Source organism: Narcine bancroftii, chromosome 4 (genome assembly GCF_036971445.1).
Source record: "Narcine bancroftii isolate sNarBan1 chromosome 4, sNarBan1.hap1, whole genome shotgun sequence".
In the NCBI taxonomy this organism is placed as follows: domain Eukaryota; kingdom Metazoa; phylum Chordata; class Chondrichthyes; order Torpediniformes; family Narcinidae; genus Narcine; species Narcine bancroftii.
The window spans coordinates 127880250-127901913 of NC_091472.1; the positions used below are offsets into that span (position 1 = coordinate 127880250).

General features: G+C 39.6%; 1 protein-coding gene across 9 annotated transcripts in view; it reads right to left on the reverse strand.

The window, feature by feature from the left end:
- LOC138761137 (probable E3 ubiquitin-protein ligase HECTD4) overlaps positions 1–21664 on the reverse strand; it is a 322279-nt gene that overhangs the window by 7576 nt on the left and 293039 nt on the right. For 4 of the 9 annotated variants that reach the window (XM_069932802.1, XM_069932800.1, XM_069932801.1 and 1 more), the window contains exons 64-74: positions 21097–21248; positions 20029–20138; positions 19000–19123; positions 18646–18836; positions 17171–17317; positions 14879–14998; positions 14218–14373; positions 13841–13944; positions 8821–9042; positions 8322–8488; positions 6239–6434 (exon numbers count right to left, since the gene is read on the reverse strand). In XM_069932802.1, the coding sequence (XP_069788903.1) occupies positions 6239–6434; positions 8322–8488; positions 8821–9042; positions 13841–13944; positions 14218–14373; positions 14879–14998; positions 17171–17317; positions 18646–18836; positions 19000–19123; positions 20029–20138; positions 21097–21248 (1689 nt within the window). Of the gene's footprint in view, positions 1–4891; positions 5027–6238; positions 6435–8321; positions 8489–8820; positions 9043–13840; positions 13945–14217; positions 14374–14878; positions 14999–17170; positions 17318–18645; positions 18837–18999; positions 19124–20028; positions 20139–21096; positions 21249–21664 lie in introns of all 9 variants that reach the window. The other 5 variants (XM_069932806.1, XM_069932799.1, XM_069932805.1 and 2 more) reach the window with 4 other exon arrangements.

A 21664-nucleotide genomic window follows, 5' to 3' on the forward strand; every position in this document is an offset into this window, starting at 1 on the left:
ATGGCTCCTAGAACGCTTCCACCAACGTTGTCTCCGCTCCATCCTCAACATTAATTGGAGCGACTTCATCCCTAACATTGAAGTACTCGAGATGGCTGAGGCCGACAGCATTGAATCCACGCTGTTGAAGATCCAACTGCGCTGGGTAGGTCACGTCTCCAGAATGGAGGACCATTGCCTCCCCAAGATCGTGTTATATGGCGAGCTCTCCACTGGCCATCGTGTCGGAGGTGCACCAAAGAAGAGGTACAAGGACTGCTTAAAGAAATCTCTTGGTGCCTGCCACATTGACCACTGCCAGTGGGCTGATATCACCTCAAACCGTGCATCTTGGCGCCTCACAGTTCGGCGGGCAGCAACCTCCTTTGAAGAAGACCGCAGAGCCCACCTCACTGACAAAAGACAAAGGAGGAAAAACCCAACACCCAACCAACCAATTTTCCGCTGCAACCGTGTCTGCCTGTCCCGCATCGGACCTGTCAGCCACAAACGAGCCTGCAGCTGACGTGGACATTTACCCCTCCATAAATCTTCGTCCGTGAAGCCAAGCCAAAGAAAGAAGATACATAACCAATGTTTTGGGCTTGAACCCTTCATCAAGGTACCTTGACAAAGTATCATTTGTTAGACATTTGTATTATTATATTATCTTTGCTATAAATTGTCCACTGCCTTTCTCCAGCATAGTGTTATTGCTTTTTAAATTCTGCCAACATCACTTTACCTTCTATTTGATGAAGAGCTAAGGAAGAGAGGCAAATACACGTGAAGTTTGGAATGCCAAGATCCAGAAAACAAATGTTCAAGTTAGCAAGTTCATTCAAAAGTTTATGGCAATGAAGATTCTACATTTGCTTATTCCCCAATTTGATCACTAGATTAATTACTTTAGTGGCACGAAAGACAGAAGAATAGATTATTCTTCGAAATATACATCTCCAATGACCTGTCCTCAGGCAAACTTTGACACTGAAGTTAAGAAAGGGCACGAGCGCATCTATTTTCTTAGAAGACTAAAGAAACTTGGCATGTCCCCCATGTTCCTCAACAACTTCCACAGGGGCACCAGTGGAAACATTCTTCCTAGATGGAGTACAGCAAAGTATGGGAGCTGCTCTGCTCAAGATCAGAAGCTACAAAATTTAGAACATGCACTCAGAACCTACACAAACTTCACTTCCCTCCATGGTCTCCATCTACATCTCCTGCTGCTGAGAAAAGGCAGCCAACATGTTGAAGGAATCATTGCACCACAGACACACTCCCTTTTCCCTCCTCCCTTGAGGAGAAGGCTCATGTAAAAGCATGCACCAAAAAGCTTAAAAACAATTTCTTCCCTGCAGCCATCAATCTACTGAATGAACCCCAATACCGTGCTCTCATGTCCTTGCTTGGCACTAATTGATCTTTTTTTTCCCATTGTTATCCTATGCTCTGTATTTTGTGACAAATAAGTTTAAACCTTGAATGAAAAAGTAAAATGAGTTCCTATTAACATCACAGCTCATCTCTGTAGATCTAGAGCATGACTGCACAAAAAAGGCATTGGAAGGAGCAGAGGTAAATGGTGAACTCGAGAATTTTTTTGCAGGGTGTAGTTAGAGTCTGGAATGCATGAACTGGCAAAATAGTGAAATGACTTCAAAATGATGTACAAGAGGGTAAATGTTTAGATTTCTTGAAAGGAAAAAAAGCAGAGGCTACATTGGAGGAGAGGGCTCAGAAGGATTTTTTTGGGATGGGGCACTGTTGGCAATGCCTGTATTTACTCTGAATCCCTACTTGACCTGGTGATAGTGGTGGCGATTCACCTGCATGAATAGAGGCAATCCTGCTGGTCTTGCACAGTGCTGGCACAAACTCAAATGGTCTCCTCTATGTTGCAAAATCATTGTGAACATGTACTGCATGTAGCATTATCTGAGGTGGTATTCATCTCTCTGCATCAAGGATTATCAGAAATTTCAGGATCAACAAATGACGTGATCAAATCAAAAGACTAAAATAAATGCCTGTGAAGCATCCAAAAAGTAAACTGGAGGAAAAGCTTGCTGAGAAACAAATTACGCAATATTAACATGAGGAAAAAGTATTCAACAGATGTGGAGGAATAATGAGATGCTGGAAGAACTCCACAGGCAAGCAGCATCTAAAGCAAAACAATGACCATCTCTTTGCCTCCACAGATGCTGGCTGACCCAAGTTTTCCAACAACTCATATTTATTTTTCTTCAGATTCCAGCATCTATTGGGCTCCACAAACAAATTTAAACATTCAAGGCCATTGTTTAGCAGAGCTCTTGTAGTGACTGCCAGAAAGACATTAGATAAACCATTAGAAGAACACAATCACTCGTTCTTCAGTACAAATAAAATGGCACCGACATTTTATTACTCCTTTCACAACCACCTCCTTTTTCATCCCTAGACTCCACACATACACGCAAACTCCACGCTGTTTGAACTCCCCTTTCTGGCTCGTGCATTTCTCGCAGGTTACCCCGAACGTGTTATAAGTTGTGACCGGCTCGAAGCCCGCATAAGTACATGACCGCAACACCTCTCCCCCACCCAACCTCAGCTTCTGAGACAGGTGAGGAGGCAACTGACTTGATCTGTCCCACTACACTATGGTCCGGTGGGCTAACATTCCAGCCCGATTTAGTCCGGTACTGCAAGACAGGCGGTGGATAATCTGATTGGCATGGGTTCAGCTGTTTCTTTGGTGTTGGTATTGACGAAGAAAGTGGATTGTTGATATACAATGGGTTCACACGGAGACAGAGTCAGCCTTCCTATGCCACCGGATCACAGAACCTTTGTTTGTATGACCTCGTAAGGGGCTTTGTAAACAGGCTGGAGTAGCTGGCCAACATGTTGAACAAACATGCGTGCAGTGTTGTAAATCATCTGGCAAATACATTGCAGTTGACGCATGTCACATAGGTGTTGGTCTGAGTAATGGTATGCTTTCCCGTAGTCGATCAACATAATTGGATGGTTCATACAGTGCAGTCACAGTACACAGACCAACAAATTCGCCAGGCAGAGTGAGGGTACAAAGGGCCTGGGTCTACCTGTGGAAAAGTCGCAATCTAGTTTTTCACCTGAGTCACTCAGGCATAAAATCTTCAAATGGAGACCTGTGTTCATCTAGCAGTACTGGATGAGATCGGGATAAGTTTGCTGTGCATGAGCCATGGCAATAAAGTCAATGGAGGTCGTCATATGTAAGGTCTTTATGTCTTGCCTGGATAGGGTGTCATCCACCTCATTCGTCTTCTCCTAATGTACCATATGTCAGAGGAAAATTGTAGGATGAAATCCAAGTGCCAGACTTCACATGGTGCAGAGTGGTGCGCACTTGTTTGTGAGGTATGTTAAGTTGTTGGTGGTCTGTGTAATTGGTAAAAGGACCAAGTGCTTCATTGTGAGGTAGATGGCTAGGAGTTCTCACCCAAACATACTGTATCTTGCCTGCACAGGCAACAGCTTGGCTAAAAAAAAACAAACCTCCTACTGACTTTTTGTTCAAACACCACTCCCACAGCACTGATGGAGACATCAGTGAGAGAGAGCAAAGTGTTGGGCTTCTGGTGTACAAGCATCATAACATCTGCAAGTGCAAATTTCACATTGTTGAAAGTACGAACTACATCTTTACTCAAGCACAATGGCCTTTTAGAAGCTGATTTATCTGTCCCTTTGAGTTGGTCGGTAAGGGGTAAGAAAGATGTGGCCACATTTGGTAAGAAACTGCCATAGAAATTCATCATCCCGAGAAAGCGCCATGCCTCCCTGAATGTAAAGGGAGTAGGAAAATCTCAAATTTCCCTTACCTTTGTTTCTTCTAGCAAGATGCTGGTGTTTGTAAATTTATGTTCTAAAAATGTAAGCTCAGTGGCACCAAAAGTACATTTAGTCAGATTGATGACAAAATCAAATTCACTGAGTCACTGGAACAGTGTCATAAGATGGTCCTTGTGTTCCTCTTCATTGGCGCTTACCGAAAGAATATTATCAATGTAGGTATAAACAAAATCAAGGCCGGAGAGGTCATGGTCCATAAACTGCTGGAATATTTGAGCAGCATTCTGTAAACCAAATGGCATTCAAAGAAACTCGAATGTGACGAAAGGAGTAACCATCACTGTCTTGACACTATCAGAAGGTTCCACCAGAATCCGATAGTAGGCGCGCACCAGGTCTATTTTTGCGATAACCCATTTGCTGTACAGGCTCGGTGAGAAATCCTGTAAATTTAGAATGTTGTATCGATCGGGAGTGGTGGCATTGTTCAGGGCCAGTAATCACCACATGGCCTCCAATTCCACGGGACTTCTTTGGGACCATATAAAGCGGCGATGCCCAGCAGCTATCGATCTATGAACTATTCCCAGCTCCTTCATATGGATCAAACTCAGCTGTTGCGATTTTAAGATGATCTAGGGGCAGCCTACGTGCACATGCTGCAACCTGAGGACCATGGGTTCCTATGTAGTGGGTCACTGCACATTTGGTGTTACTATGCCGATATGATGGGATTACCAAGCAAGGGAAATGTTTGAGCAAACCTCGGAGACTGTTCAAGTGGGTGACAACCTTCAAGGGACAACAAATGCAGCTCTCTTCCACCACATTCTTCAAGTCCACCAGCAGGGAAAATGTGTGACAGAAAATCCACTCCCATAATGGAATTTGCTACATTGGCGACTAAAAACCTACCGAAAAGTCTTACTGAGACTGAAATCCAGCGTGAGCAACCTCTGCAGTATATCTGAATATGAGAATAGTTTGCGGCAGACAGAACATATGACAGGATGTCTGTGCTATTGAGGCATTGGAGGAATCACCGAAATTTCTGCACCAAAATCAACAAGAAATTGAGTACCCGAGAGACGGTCCTTGAGGAAAGAATGGTTTCCTCGACTGCCAGGCCTCACTGTTTCCCAGGGTTCTGGTGCGTCCAACAAAGACCCTGCCTGTTGCTTCTGCTGCATCCCCGACCTGCACGATTCGAACTAGGCTGGAAAAGAAAAGGTAATTCTGTTCAGTGGTAAAGCCATACTTGCGCACTAAGTGCTGTCATTTGCTGCTTGAATTGCACACTGAGCGATGCCACCTATTGCTCCAGCTCAGTTTTCTCCTGCAGACTGAGTGCTGTAGCCTGTTCCAGCTCGGTTTTCTCCTGCTGCGAATGCCTCTAGCTGCACTCCAGAGGTCGTGTCCATAACTAGGCCGTCATGTCTTGCTAATTTGTCGGGGGTGGTCACCCAAAAGACACTTACCAGGTGTCCTTGAATTCAAGGAGGCAAACAGCAGAGGAATCTTTCTATACTTCCGCTTCAATAGGCTCTTCTACAGCCAGCCTGCGCCATCATCTCAGCATCTGTGATGGCCTCCTGTTGCCGAGGCAGTTGCCACCTAGCAGTTCAGCAATGTGAGATTCCAGGAACAGATGCGCTTGCTCCAAAATAGCTGCCTTAGGGATGTCGTAAGAAAAGTTGTCTGCTGGATTAACTAGCACATCTTCCATGTTGCAAGCATACTGAACTGTCTTCTGATTTATCACAGTTATTGAAGAGAAACATGCCTCAAGGATCGAAAACCATGTCAGCACAATGTTCATGAAAAGCTGGGGGGTGGGGGAGAAACACCAAGTTTGATCTTGCTGACTGCTCCTGTTAATGGTTTTATCTTCGGACCTTTCCATTTTTAGTTAGAAGGTGCTGTGCATCAATGGAGTCACCACTTGTGGTGACTGCCATATAGACGTCATGTAAACTATTAAAATAACACATTCACTTCAGTACAAAAAAATGGCGTCGACATTTCATTATGCGCGTAAACTCCATACTATTCAAACACCCTGTTCCAGGCATGGGCATTGCATTTTACACTCATTGCCCCAACTGCGACGTCAGCAGTGACGAGCTTGCGCATGCACATTACATCACCACTGGTGAATGGCTCTACTCTAGACCCGTGTAAGTATGCAACCGTGACACTCTCAGCCAACTAGTAAGCTCAGGCATGGCGGATTACACACTGGAGGCTTCCACAGAATCACCAGAAGCAGAATGGAGTTGCACTCCAAACTCTAAAACAATGCCACATTGCCAGATTGCAAGTTCTACTGCAGTACAAATGTCACAGAGGGTGAGATGGGCAAATCTTGCTACATGTGGGTGGAGACGGCTTTCTTTGATTGAGAAGGAACAAATGACATCGCAAATACCTTCAGAAACTCCAAGTTGATGTAGGGCAGGCCACATGTCCTCAGCTCCATCTCCAGGGGTGTTGGCATTGTCAGCAGTTGTAGGGGAATGATGGAGCCAAGCCCTGCTCGCACTGCAGTCATGCAGTGAATGTTTTCAATTTCCTCCATCCTTAGATTTCGAATTGCAGCTGCATATGCATTTTTATTTTCCCAACTGTTCAAAATGAAACAAACATTTGAAATTAAAGACCACCACCAGGGAATAGATCTTATGCCAATGGCTCAACATTGGCATGCAATACAAAGTACAAGTAAGAAAGAATGCAAGATGATAATGAATTCATAAAAGCTGAGATAAAACAAATACCATTGGAAATATTCTGCAGGTCAGGCAGCATTATTGACCCAAAACATTAAGTTTATTTCTCTCCTCACAGTTGAATGCCATATATGCCAACGTAAAGGACGACTTTGTATAGGGTGACACCCAGAATTTCCACCTAAAATGTAGATTTTGAGCAATACCCTTTGTATACGACCACCACAAAATCTGACACGTACAGCTGATCAGAGGATGCAGTTAAAAGCAAATTACAATATTTTAATAACAAATTACCATTTGAAGGTTTTAATTTTACTTGCATGTTTTAAAATAAACCACCGTCAGCTCCTGCAACAGGCCATTTAAAGTCTGTACAAACCCAATGACAGTCGAGCTGGGTGAAAGAACCCCATGGGAGAGCACAGTGTCTTCGCTGATGACTAACAAGGCATGTGCGAGATTGCGTCGGAGCCGACAGGAAGATGGCAGCCGTGTTGAGACTCACCGGCAAGGTGTGTGCATTGGACGACCCCAAAAACATTCACTGCATGATTGCAATTGCAGTGAATTTTTTAAGTTTCAGATCATCCTATATACCAGCATATATGGTATTTCTAAAATTTACTGTTTTTATTTCAAGTTTTCAGCGTCTACAATTTTTGTTTATCTTTTTGATTGTAGCAATGGAGATCCAGTCATCCACTATACTTAAAACAAACCTTTTCCTCCTCTAATTAACCCCTCCTTTTCTTAAAATAACAAACTCGCTCAGATTCATATAAACTAAGTTTCCAAACATCATTGGGGTTTTTGACGTTATTAATGATGATGCACTGCTATCATTTTATTTTGTCCTAGAGTACAAAGTATCTTGAACTTGGTAGATACGACAGCATTTGCAGAAAGATAAAAATAAGTTAACATTTCAGCTCAATGTCTTTAATCAGAACTCTCTATATCAAGGAGCCAATCTGATATATTAATTGTTTCTCCTTCACAACCGCTGCGTACGTCTAGTATATTTTGGCTTTTATTTCAGATTTCCGGTATCTACAGTATTTTTTTTATTTTCAAGGCATTTTAAAATATCTGATTCAATACAATAGAATTGTTGAAAAGAGGATCAAACAGAAAGTTCCCTGGCTGGGTCTTTCAGAATTTCTCACAAAAAGCAAAACAGCAATATGGCAATAATTATGTATTTTTTGGGAAGCAGAATGAAGAATTAACACTGCCTAGAATACCAGCAATAACTCTCATACCATTTTCCCCCACAAAAATCAAGCAATAATTTATGGGAATCTAAATGGTGTCATATTTGACCTCTTTTTCAGTGGAACTTCAATCTGGATTTCTGAATCGGGATCTGAATTCTCATAATTAATGTAAGAGTTCCCAATGGGACTTCCACCAATGGAGCATGCTGACCAGGTTCTCTGCAATGACTTACTACACTGAATGCGACATATGAACATGTTTCAAGATTCTGAAAAAATTGCCACTTGCCTGATGGCACTAAATTCAACAGTAACATTTGATACGATGTATTTAATTCTTACTATGTTTTGTAACTTTATGTCCACCTAGACTTTAGCTCAGAGGGCAGACTGTCAAGACACAAACTGCTCTAACATACCTGATTTTAAAAAATAGCCTGCCATGGGTGAAATACCGCAAAGTGCCAAGCAAAGGGCAGAAATTAATTCAGCAGGGTTAAAAAGTTAAATTAGGTATATTATTAGATCTTCTAAGGGCAATCTGTACTTAGCATTTACTCACGCAACAGTGATATCCCTGCCTCCAGGACACAGTTCCACTTCCTCGCCTGTCATGGTAATATAGCTGAATTTACAGCTGGGCTTGCTGGGAGAGTCAGGGCTCTCTGTAGTCAAATGATGTGATGTTACTTCAGCACACAGTGCTTCAAGTTCTGTCTCATCGTTAACCTGAAAATACAAGAATCATGTGAACAGTGAATCCTCATTATAACCATCAATAAATGAGCTTGTATCAATTGCAAAGGTACGTCAACCTCACAGGGCTTAATGCATACTTTGGGCAGCACGTGTGCAAGAAAAGGGTGGCTTCTACTCTGAAAATCTAACCCTTGGATGCTCAAAGGATGAATGGTAAGCTTGCCCCAAATCATCCCTCGATGCTAAAATAGCCATGGCTTTTCGGGTTTACCCTAAAGATGAGCCTCTCAAACAGTATGAACATTCAGGAAAAGGAAGAAAGTATGGAGGGGTAAAAGAGTTCAATCTTAGGTATTACTTACAGTCTCAAATTTCTTGATGTAGTTGTATGTCAAAATGTCTACCTCCTGCAGATCCCACTCAGGATCCAGTGGTTCACCAACTAGAGTTTTCCAAAATGTTGGAAGAAGATCAAGAGGGAGGGGGACATCTGCTCGGATAGCAATTCCAAGTAACTGTCCAAAGAAATGTAGTAGCTGCTCTTCTGTGTATGTTATTGGGCCAGGAGTCAGAATGTGCTTGCCCTAAGTAACAAACATCAAATAAACAATTCAATTTGCATGAACATCTAGAATAAACCTGTCTTCATTTAATAGAGATCATCTGCAAAGCATTATTCCATATTGGTACTGTAATTTCATCTTAATAAATATAATTGGTTTAATAATTTTATGCATTAAGATGTTTCATCACTTTGAATTTCATTCAGTCTCAGAGATTAGAGAGGTCTGAAATGAAGTTAGATCATCAGTAATTTATCCTTTAATATTATAAAGCTCAAAATATTCTTGAAATACAGACAAATTTGATAGGGAGAGATAAGTACTGAAACTACTTAGCTAAACATTTTTCTTCCCAGTTTGAATTACTGTTCAGAAATCTTCAACAATAAATGCAAAACGAATTTTTAAATTCAAATATTTTCAACCAAAATATAGTAAGTAATTAAGAGGTTTAAATCAACTAATGTTCAGAGTTGTTTAAACATCAGCGGGGGGGGGGGGAATAAAAATCGGCTATACTTCTGTTAATTTGACTTGATCTAATATCTTTTGGTGTGAAGAAAATGTAGAGTGTTATTTTTCTTGATTATCCATTTGTTTTTTTTCTGGGAAGTTATCAACAGACAAGGATGGAAATGAGCCTGGGGATAATCACTCTTAGCCAGTAAACCCAAGAGGTACTGCCTGAGAATGCATCAGAGTGGCATCGATTGGAAGGTACTGCAGAGTCACTGTATATTGTAGATCTATATCACACCATGAAGCCAGTGTCTTCAAGAAAGTAATTAGGGAAGGACTGAAGTTCCACAAGGCCAAGATATTTAAAATCCTTATCATATTTTGAATAATTTATTGACAATGTTTCTGCAGCACGGACTTGAAAGGAACTATTTTGTCTGAATTAAATTAGATCAAGAATGTTATTTTCTCCACAACAGTTCCTACACTGTTATCCTATTCTGAAAATAAGTCAAGGAGGAAACCCTCATTCAGGTTTAAAACTGATGGAACACATCTCAAATTGTCAAAATGCTTTAAGTACCAGAATTGGAATTAAACAAAGAATATTCAAAAGGTTGTTCACCATGAAAGAGAAAAGTTCTCCATCAGAGCAGCTTTGTATTGTTACAGGCCCTGAGGATCCCAAAACCCAGCAGCAATAGAAATTCACCAAGACAAATGGTTACTTAAACAAAAGTTATTTTAATTTTCTTTAAACATAAAAACAGGATCAAACTTTAACTTATTACTATAAACTTAACTTAACCTAACTTACCCCCTTCTAATTCTAAGTGCACGTGTATGTAATGTGTGTACAAGTTCAGAAAAGTTCTTTAATTCACAGTCCAATCTCACTTCTCATTCCTCCAAGTTCACCGGTATCAGGCAATTCTTATACTGAGCACAGAATTTAACATTTTTGTATCTTCACCAGGCTTTGGCGCTTAAAAGATAAATGGTTACCACTCAGGAAGGTTCTTGTCAGTTTTCAGAGAGATTTGTTGCTCATTGGACACAAACTGATTCCTTCCTAACAGCCACTTCAGTGTCTTACTGAAGAAACTTGCCCCATCAGGGTTTTCCAGATGATAACCTCTTTCTTTCAGGTTACCACAGAGTTCCTTTTGTTTCCCTTAATTTCAAGTGAAACATTATACTGCCAGCCATCTCCTCTTGTATAGACCACAAGGGCTTTGAACAGGCTGAACTAAGAACTCACAATCCGTCTTCAAAATGGGGTTTTTCCACAAACTTGCCATGTTCCTGTCACAGCTGCTGCTGCTGAACTGTAGAACTGAATTTTCTTTCTCTCTCTCTCTTTCTCTCTCTAAGAAAACCACATGACCCTCTTAAAATAGCAAACTGCATTGAGACAGACTGTGGCACCGGACCCAATCTTCTGAGTCCATTCATCTGTTGCTTTCCAAAACAATAATCTATTATTCTACAGCATGTCCAATTAGCACCTACTTGTGGTCTCTATAGGCATTCTTATATAATTTCTTTTATTTAGTACTTCATCGAGAACCACGTTAATAACAATATATATATATATAAATATACAGTATTAATATATACACAGTGACATTTTTATTTCGTCCCCCATCCCCAATAAATTAAAGCAGGATGTTGCTTTCTCCAAATATCAATTATCTTCATGTCTAGCATTGAATTTAATGTAAATGTGACTGCTTTATTTTTTTGTAGTAGTCTTCTGGATTTATCTTTTGATGGTCAAGGTTAAAATTAAAGTCTCACCTAGAAAGATATGTCCCTGTGTGTCTGCTATCTTTAAAAAAAAAAGTCCTGCATAAATTCATAGTCATCTTCATTGGGTGCATAAATGTTCAACAAGTTCCAAGATTCTGAATAAATCTGGCATACCATCATTACGTATCTACTCGTCGGGTCTGCTATTAATTTCTTTATCTTAATTGGAAAATTCTTATTAACTAATAAGCTATTCTCCTGGCTTTTGAATTGTACAATGATGCAACAAAGTGGCTGACCCAGTTTCTCTTCAGTTTGAGATGTTCTAACTCAGTTAAGTGTGTTACTTGTATGAATACTATGTCTATTTTCTCCTTTTTCAGTAGTGTCAGTAACTTTTTTCTCTTAATTTGATTGTGAGTTCCATTAATATTAATAGTCATATATTTCAATGTATTCATTGTATCCATCCATTTTCACCTCTATTCTACCTCTTCAATTGGCCCATCTCCCTTCTTCTAAAATCACTCTTTAGATTGTTCTTCTTTACTATACATGACAACACAATTAATAGGAAAATAACAAAAACTATAAAAAGATTGAAGAACAATATTAAAGAAAACAACATTAAATCTCCCTTTAGTTGTCCCTGCTACCTCACAATACAACCACAACTCCCTTTTCTTCATGGGTTGTGATGTATACCGCAAATGTCAACAGATTTCGCAGTGGACAGATCCTCCCCCCTTCCCAGTCCTCCCCCACAGAAATCGCTATATATTATTCTTAAAAATATAACAAAGCCTTTTTTCCTCTCTTTTTTCTTAAACATCTATAATCAAACTATTAACATTCAAATTTATTTATACACATTATTTTAACAGCCCTTTTATTATTTTCTTTACTCCTCTTCTTGTTGCTTATTTGGCAATTGATCTGCAAAACGACGAGCTTCTTCTGGATCTGAAAACAGTCTATTTTGCCCACCAGGGATAAATATGTTCAACACTGCTGGATGCCGTAGCCCAAAGTTGTAACCTTTTCTCCATAGTACAGTTTTTGTTAAGTTAAACTCCTTTCGCTTCTTTAAAAGCTCAAAGCTTCTATCTGGGTTATAAAAAATACATTTTTCCATTATACTCCAATGTTTACTTATTTTCTTTTACTCTTCTAATAGCCACTTCTAATATATTTTCTCTCTTGTTGTATATCGTGCTAGTTTTATTAGTATGGATCACGGTTTCTGCTGTGGTTGCAGCTTTGGCGCCAGTGCTCTGTGAGCTCTTTCAATTTCTATCTCTCTTGGAGTTCTTCTACTCCCAAGATCTGTGGGATCCATCTATTTATAAATCCTTCTATATTTGCCCCTTCTTCACCTTCTTTCAGCCCCACTATTTTTATATTATTATGTCTGCTAAAATTCTCTAAAATGTCAATTTTCTGGGCCAATAAGTCACGTGCCTTCTTAATCTCCTTATCTCTATCTTCCAGTTTTTCTCTTAATTAATTCACCTCCATTTCCACACCTATCACTCTGCCTGCCATTTCATCACTTCGCTTTCTCATGTCTGCCATAGCCTTCTCCATTCTTTGTATTTTTACATCTGTCTCTTGCATGGTTTTTTTTATGGTTTTGAACTCAACCATTATGGTTTCCATTAAAATCTTTATTTGACTATCAAAATGTTCCTTATTTACCATATTTGTTTTTTTTTATCTTGTAACTTTTCTTGTATTTCTTTATCTTCTTCTTGGTCTTCTTTCTCTTGTTCCATTTCTTGGCTCCATGTTGATTTTGCTTCTATCGTTGCCTTCCCCATGGCTTCTCTCATTATAGAGTCAGCGTTTTGCTGTCGCCATCCGTTCCCCTCAGCGTCTTCTTCAGTATGCGTATTGCGCATGTGCGCTAGCATTTCTTTCTCTGGCTCCGGAAGCCAGTGTTCCAGTCGTTACCCTCAAGCTGCCCGCTTACCGGCTTCACAGCTCGGGCCATCCTCTTCGGGAGAACCCCCTGCTTGCGGACTCCAGTAAGGCCTTCCTCTTTTTTTTGATATCTTCATGTCTTCTTTACTGTCATGGTTGTCTTTTCTTTCTTTGGAACCATCTTCAGGTTCTTCTTATATACTGCTTATTTTCCAACTTTTTTATGTTTTACTTCTCAGCTTTGTTTTTCTGCTTTTTTCCCAACTTTCTCTGTTGAGGGCTGGTTTTCCCTAACCAGCCACTACTCCATCACGTGACCACCCTTCTATAGACGTTCTTCAAAGTTTTTGCAAAGGCATTCGGAGCCTGCACTGTCTGGCTTGAGCCAAGCTCTTGCATTTTAAATGAGATCTATTTTGAAGTGTTTGTGTGTGTTTGGGACCAACACTAAAAAACACCACAATTTATCTCCCAAAAATATATCTATATACAATATAAAATATAACAATCTGTCACAGTATTTGGTCAATGTTGTTATGATGGTCAGTGGAGAATGGAATTTTTAATTCTGGATTCCCAAGGAAGAACACTCAAATTTATCTATATTGTGAACATTTCGGTTTCATCTGAACACAAAATCATAAGCCTTTCAAATTCGCGACTGGTTGTCGATTGGAGCAATTACCTTATTTCTGTTGGCTGCAGAACTAGGACAGGGCACAAGAAGAGAAAGTGCTGAACTCTGTAACTCTTTGCACACTTGCCATAGGAAGTGTCGGAATGATCCACCTAGAGTGAAAACGCACGCACCTTAGGCATTGCCAGAAGAGCAATCTTTGACGTGGAAAATGAAAAGGGCGTATTAAAACATGGGAATCACGTATGGAGGTATGGAAAACTGGCAAGGACAGAGAAACAATCAACATTTCAAGTCGATGAAGTGTGGAGAGATGGAGGGACAATGAGAGGAGGGGGGGGTGGCAGTTTTGAAATAAGAGATTTATACCAGGTTATACTAACAGGTATCACAGTGTTTTGCTAGTACAGATTCTATGATCTTACTTGTTCCATGTACTTCTTCACCAGTGAAGCGAATGTTAAATGCATAGGTTGGGTCCCCACCACTTGCCAGCTTGACACAGAGCTGTGAGGAAGGAACTAATGCCAGTTGTCGTGCCGCCTGGCAGAAGTAGGTGTTCTCTGATGAACGAATTTCACCTACAATGATTTAAAGAAAGGAAAACTATGTCAAGAGTAAATTTAAATGGAAATTCTCAGGAGATAAATATTATTAGAAATACAACAGCTCCAGTAATTGGAATTGTCTAGTTTCCAATTTTAGCTTATGCATACTTTAAGTTCCTTTATGTCTCTTAGTGCACATGAAGTTTATTTTTAAAATTCAATCAAAAGCCCTAAACAAGTAGAAACAAATAACGATTACTTGAAGTGAACTAGTGATCGTTAGCAATCCTAGAAAATGGAGATGAGCTGTATTTCCAGGACTATGGTGGCTACAATAGCTCAATTTATCTTTGCAAAATGAATTTTTTAATATCAATTTTTAATATTTTACTACCTTAAATTTAAGGAGACAATCTTTAAAAATTGAAAATTGCCTTTAAATGAAAATAAATTCAGACTCAAAATTTAAAGATAGTTTAATTTTGTAAATGGGACAATTTTAAAATTGTTTTCTCAACTCCAAACCGTTCGTTCTTACCTCCCACGATCTCCAGCGGATCCAGAGTGATTTCAGGTGCAGCGTGGTCTGCCGTTCGTTGTACTGTTGCATTTAGAACCCTGTTCATTACAGCTACTTTAGTATCGTAAAAGACCAAGCCTAAATAAACATGAAGGATAGTTTCATCAAAATAATTAAATACGTAAATAATTTGTTCAGGTACATTAAATAGTGAAACGTTTACAATATATGGAGATTCATTGATACAATAGGATAAGACAGAAATTAGGCTGAATGGAGATACAGTTATGCTCCGATTATCTGAAATGGAATTCTCCGAAATCCCCACTTGTCCGAAATATTTTGGATAAATGAAGATATTGAAACAAATCAGATATCCTCATTTATCCAAATTATTTTTGGAGCTGAACTGCTCATATAGGTTGAAAAAAATTTCATTCGACCAGAAATTAGAATGACAATTGTCCTCATTTCAGGCAACTCCCTCCCCTCTTTCTTCTTTACCTTTCACTATTGACTTTTCTCTCCAATTCTCCCTCTCAAACTGCATGCTCCTGTCTCCCAGCCACAAGCGGTCAGAAGAATCCCTTGTCCCAGTGCCATCAAGGAGAGCGGCCTCCTGGGCAGGAGTGGGGACATCAGGTTCCTGGGTGGCTGTGGGACCTCGGGCAGGAGTGAGACCTCGGGCTCAGTGGCATTCCCTTCCCTCGTTAGCACACCAGATGCCGACTCAGAATCCTCCCCTCGGCCTACTTCCCTGGTGTGTGTGTGCAGTAGGTCTAGGGGAGAATTTGGAGTTGGGACTCTGGCGTTGGGAACTCCAGTGACTGGGGAGACAGGAGCCCACTGACTCACCAGTGAGCTTTCTACTGGTCCAGGAAGCCTCCCCGGGGATCAGCAACAGCGGTGAGTCGAGTTTGTGTTGGTGATCGACAATGGTGGTTGGGTGGTCTCAGTGATCGGCAGCTACGATGGGTTTGTCTCGGTGATTATTTTAATGCTTAAAAAACCTTTCCTTGTTTGTTGCTGTTTAAACATTGATACAAGTGATTTTATGTTACTACTGGGCTGTTTTTAAAAAATGACCAGTTCTCCAAAAACAAAAAGTTCATCCGACATAGGCCCGGTCCCGACCATTTCAGATAATTGGAGTTGTATAAACAAGAAAATTGTCCACATGGTAAGTCACTTTCTCGGACAATCGATTTTAGGGACTTTCTCACAAATGATGTAAAAATCACAGTTCTGCAGTGACTTAGTTTCTTATCCCATTACTTAAAAGAATATAATTGGTAATTTTTAAATTGAAAAGTCATCAACTTCCCTATCGAAAAATCGTAAGTTGCTTGACCAAGCTTTTCTGTCAGGAACTCCCAAGTTCCAACCTATTCCTCCTGCTGCTCTTTAGATACCAGTGTATGGCCTTTTGGTTCCAAGTATCTCTGCTGCTCTTCCTCTGGCATCCGCTGTTGTCTTTGGTTTGCATGATTATGATGAGGTTGCTACATGTGCTGGGCGTTAACTTCGACATGCTAGCAGAATTATGCAGTTCATGGAATATAATTTTGGGACTAATGGTCTCTTCCAGCACTATCCTGGTTTTTATACCTGTTCTTAACCTATAAGAAGGATCCTGAGCTGCTTGTTGCATGCCATTTTAATTCTCAATCCCAATCCCTTTCCTGTCTACAGCCTCCTCCACTGCCAAACTGAAACCCACCAATGTAAACTAGAAAAACATCTTGACACTTTGCAAGCTTCTGGAAAGAACAGTTCATTCTCCAACTTCAGGTAAATTACTCTGACACCATTTCGTATGATCATATCTATGCCCCTTTCTAACCCTGCTTCTTTTAAATGTCTTGTTAATGGTCAGTATTCATGCTTCTCATCACCTGAATTGTCTTAACCTTTCTCCTTGCAGTCTTTTGCATTGAAAACTGCAAACTCTCCACCTTTCTGTCAGTTTGGAGGAAGGATTGCTGACACGAAGCATTGACTGGTTCCTCCTTCCACAGATGCTGATTGGCTGAGTTCTTCCAGCAATTGATTTTAAGAGCACAGCTTACTTTGAGTAACCCCAAATTTTGTTTGAACAGCATTTAAGGAATAGATGGACACACTCCAATTTCTAGGCACTATTATTTAAATACTTGGTGTTCCAAAAACAGCAGAAAATTGTGAATTTTTAAAGGCGTCTTTGTTAAAAACATTTCCTTACCTTCATGTCATCAAAGAACTTTACTGCACACAATAACACAACCAGTTGTATAAGTAACAGACAATCTTCCAACAGGGAGAACACCTGACCTTTGGACTCTTGAAGAAGTGCTGCAATGCTATTCATATACGTATGTGTCTGCCTGAGCTCCACGAGAGGAAGGAAGAATGTCTCCAAAGTGTTGTTTAAGGACTGAAGCAAAGCAAAACGAAGCCGAAGGCTTTCAATTGGAACATCTAGGGATAGCAAATCAAAATGATCAGCAAATGTGGTAGAGAATTGGGAAACATTCGTAACAATTTTAGACTGTGCCCTCAAACCATCCAAAAGCAGTTTACATCCATCAAAGTAATTTAATATCAGTGATAATTGCCAATCCAAGAACACAATTTCTATCCACAATAATGTATCCCTTACACAAGGAGCCACTGAGCCAGGAATGTATTTTATTACAAAGGGAATTCCAAATTTCAGGTTTTGGGAAACCAGGAATAATTTTTAATCAGAAACATTTCAAGGTTATTGGTGTGAGTGAGACAATACAGAAGGCATGTTAAAAAGTTTAGGCAAGTTGAAATTTAGGGAGAATAAGGTGGCAGATAGGAGGCCACTGAGGTGTGATTTTCAGTACCCAAGTCTGAAGTCGAGAAATGCACAGCTGAAATTTTTTGGTGAGTCAGCGGTGCACTGGTGTATAGGCAAAACTGATTTCTTTTTGTAATGGATAAAAAATAATTTGACATGGAATGAGAATTCAGGTTTGTAAAATTGGGAATGACATAGATTAGCGCAATGCTATTACTGCTTCAGCAACCACCGTTCGAATTCAGCGCTGTAAGAAGTTTGTATGGTCTCCCAGTGTCTGCATGAGCTTCCTCTGAGAGCTCTAGGTTCCTCCCACCCTTCAAAACACATGAGGTTAATTGGCACATTTGAGTGGCATGGACTGTTGGGCCGGAGGGGTCTGTTGCCATGATATATGTCTAAATTTGAATTTAAAAATAATCTCATTCATTCTGAGACTGTACATGAGAGGAGATAAAATGTAGGAAATTAGAAATCAATTTTGGGCAAGCAATCTGACAATTTACCAGCAGACAAGAGATTTCTATGCAAAAGAGGAATGGCAGATTTCTTTCCCCATCCATAACCAAGAAATACCAAAGTCAGTTTTGGAACTTTAACTAACCATGCACAATCCAAAGAATTTGATGGGAATACTAATAACAGGATATTTTAAAAAAAGATCAATTTGTAAAATGCATCTTAAGCAGAATTTTTAGACTTAAACATAATGGTGTTTATCACCATTGCCACATAATAGTAATTCCACATAATTCACCTTTGATTTTCTCTGCTTGTCACTTGGCAAAGTGCTTTACACTTTCCCACTAAAATCTCAGTGATTCTGAACTTTCAAATTTGCACAAATGTGGGGAAACAGAATCTGTAAACATGTCATAACTGATGTAGACCAAGCAGACAATTTGTGTTATGCAATGACAACTGACTGATCTACTGCCAATTTATCGCAATTTAGCTAGACCAACTACAGAAAACTTACTTAGTAAACATGCAATCCTTGGGTCAGGCACATCTGCAGAGTCAAGATAAACTTCATGAGGATGAAGTCGGCTTGGAGTGATGGCAAGATGGCGACAAAGACGGTTGACATATTGTACAAGTGCAACATCCATCTCTAAAGTCCATTTTTTGCAGGATCTTTGAGCATGTCTGGTGTCAATGCAGGCACATCTGTTGGAGATGAACAGGCTGCTTAGACCACAACTGAAATGAACCAACCCAGCAAAACATAGTTAAGTGTACTTATAACATCCACCTGTAATCACTACTTTTTTTTACATTGTAACTGATGATAAGTATTTTAAAATATTCCTCCCTGTTAAACTTCACTTGCCTTTCAAAGTGAAGGTCATATCCACAGGAAAGAATTGCCCGCCACACACTTCGGATATCTTGCTTTGACCGATCAACAACAAATTTCTGGAAACCATCTAATGTCAAATATTTTTCCTCTGGTGCTATAGAAGAATTAAACATTTATAGAATTAGTATAAAATAGTTGCAATGTCCCATATGAGGAGCTACCAAAAATTTGTTGATGACTGGAAAGCTAATTCCAATGGCAAGTTGAGGAGATTCAAGTCCAGTCATTATTCTCTCACATTCCTATCAGGGATATTTGCACAATGTAGAAAGCAAGATTAACAAATCACATGGGGAATTTAACAAGGCAAACTTAAAAAGTGCCACCCCAAAACCAGGGGTCATCTTATATGGCAAGTATAAAATCTGAACCTTAACATCCACCCAATCTGACTGCCATCGGCTCTGTACAGACTTTAAACAGCTTGATAAAGGAGCCAACAGTGATTTCTTTTAAAGAATGCTCATAAAATATAATCCTTTACTGGGTAATTTACTTTTAAAATATTGTGACAGCATCAGTCCACTGGTCAGTAAATGACTACTGGGGCAGTAAGACTTGGGGTAATTCAGCAAGTATAGATCAAAACTTACTTTTTAGGTGGAAATTGAAGGGGGCATCTTATACACCAGCATATATGGTTACTAAAGACTCATTCCTCCACCAAGTTGTTTCGTCAAACTTTGGCATTCTGCAGAGAGCTTTGGATGCTCATTCATAATATATTCAAAGGCAAGAATAATATATTTTTATATTATTGGGGATCCAAGAGTTTAGGTCAAAAATCAGCCATGATCTTACTGAATGGCAGACAGACTCAAAAGGCAGTAACAATGTGGTCTACTCCAGTTCCCTTGACCAGAACAAGAGCAGTAGTTCCTTTTTTAAATGTGTGAATGACCAGGACAAAAATAACTGAGGATTTAAAATGATCCTTACTTTGATAATGGCCAGAAGTGGTCATGGCAACTACTGATTCTGCAATAAATATGAAAATACCTTCTGGTTTCTTCGCTGGAGACTTCTCTGGGTCCTTATCCTCTGGTTTGTTACCCTTTTCAGGTGACTTTGCTTTCACAATTGGTTTCTTCTCACTCAGTGCAGTTCTGCTACAAAAAAAATGCCTAACATGAAACAATTTTTCCTTGATGGTATTTACAACTCTCTCTCTCTCTCGGATGAGCAATGAATTGTCAACCTTGGAATAGTTCAGGTACTATTGTGACATAAGGAATAGGAGAAGGTGAAATTTATGATATCTAATCCATAATGTGGCTGCTCATAAACTTGGAGGTCTTCCAAGGAACTTCAGAGTTCTCGGGAGTGCTGTTGTGCTGGCATAACTTTGTTGGTTATATTGTACTCTTTCACTTGTTTTGCCATTATCGACCATCATTTATCATAATTGTACATGTTTAAAAGTTCTCAATTATTGCTATCAGAATTATGAAGGACAGTTTCAATGTCACAAAATAAAGGAACAAAACAGTTTATTCAGTTAGAAATGATTGAAAGCACCATTTTGTGGATTGCTGTCTTTTCACATGGAACTACTGTATTAGAACTGCATTGGGGAGCTAGGAGGAAAATTCAGATTAATTTTTCCAGAAATGACCTTGTTTTTCTTTCCTAGAAGATAGAACTATAAGCAAATGGATTGTGAACAAAATTGCAATGTCAAACATATGGAATAGGATCAGGGCGGAAGGTTTTATGTCACTCTACATTTTAATTTTATTTCTATCAAATATATTTTCTGCATAACTCTTTATTACCCAAAAATGCTGCATTAAACCATAACTTCCTGACAACTTCATAGCATGGCCATGCAGTTGTCACAAGCTATAAACTGAGATCGAAGAAACAGTTGTGTATACTGTTGAAGCATTTCTTTGTAAATGGTATGGCTGAACTATTTGAATTGATGTAATCCATCTCATTAAAATTTATTGTAAATTAATGTTTATCCGTGAATTTCAGAACATTTATTTTCCCCTCACCTCGTGATGCTTTGAACTACTCAAAATCCTGATTAAAGGGAGAACATCCTGATTAAAGACAACGAACCTGACGCTGTTCAGCACGGACCTGTCTTTGCCTGGAGGTTTGCCAATTGGTCTTTTTGTGCTGACTACTTTCCCAGGGTGCTGTTCCTTTCCTGCTTTACTGTACTTGGTCTTGTCAAATTTTGGTTTGGGTATTCCATACTTCCGTAGTATCTTGCAATAGTAAACAAAAAAAATTAATTATACAGCAGAGTTACTAGATAGGTTTACCGAAATAATTCAGAAAGTTCTTTCTCAAATGACAGTAAGTGACATTTCAGAAACACGGCAATTTTCTCTTACCGCAATATTAAGTTACTACTATTAACAAACGGACAGAGAGCAAAACAAAGAACTTGCCATTGACTGTGCTACCATATAATACATATCCAAACATCTGCTCACCCATGCCCAGTTTATCTATCTAGCAGTATCATCATTGCCTTAGTCAAGACATGGATCAAAAAAGCTGAATTCAAGAGAGGAGGTTAGAGGTTGGCATTACCCCACCATCAACTTCTTGGATAGTCACTACTGATGAGGAACTTGGCTGGACAGCCACATAAATATTGTGACTCAAAGAGCAAGGC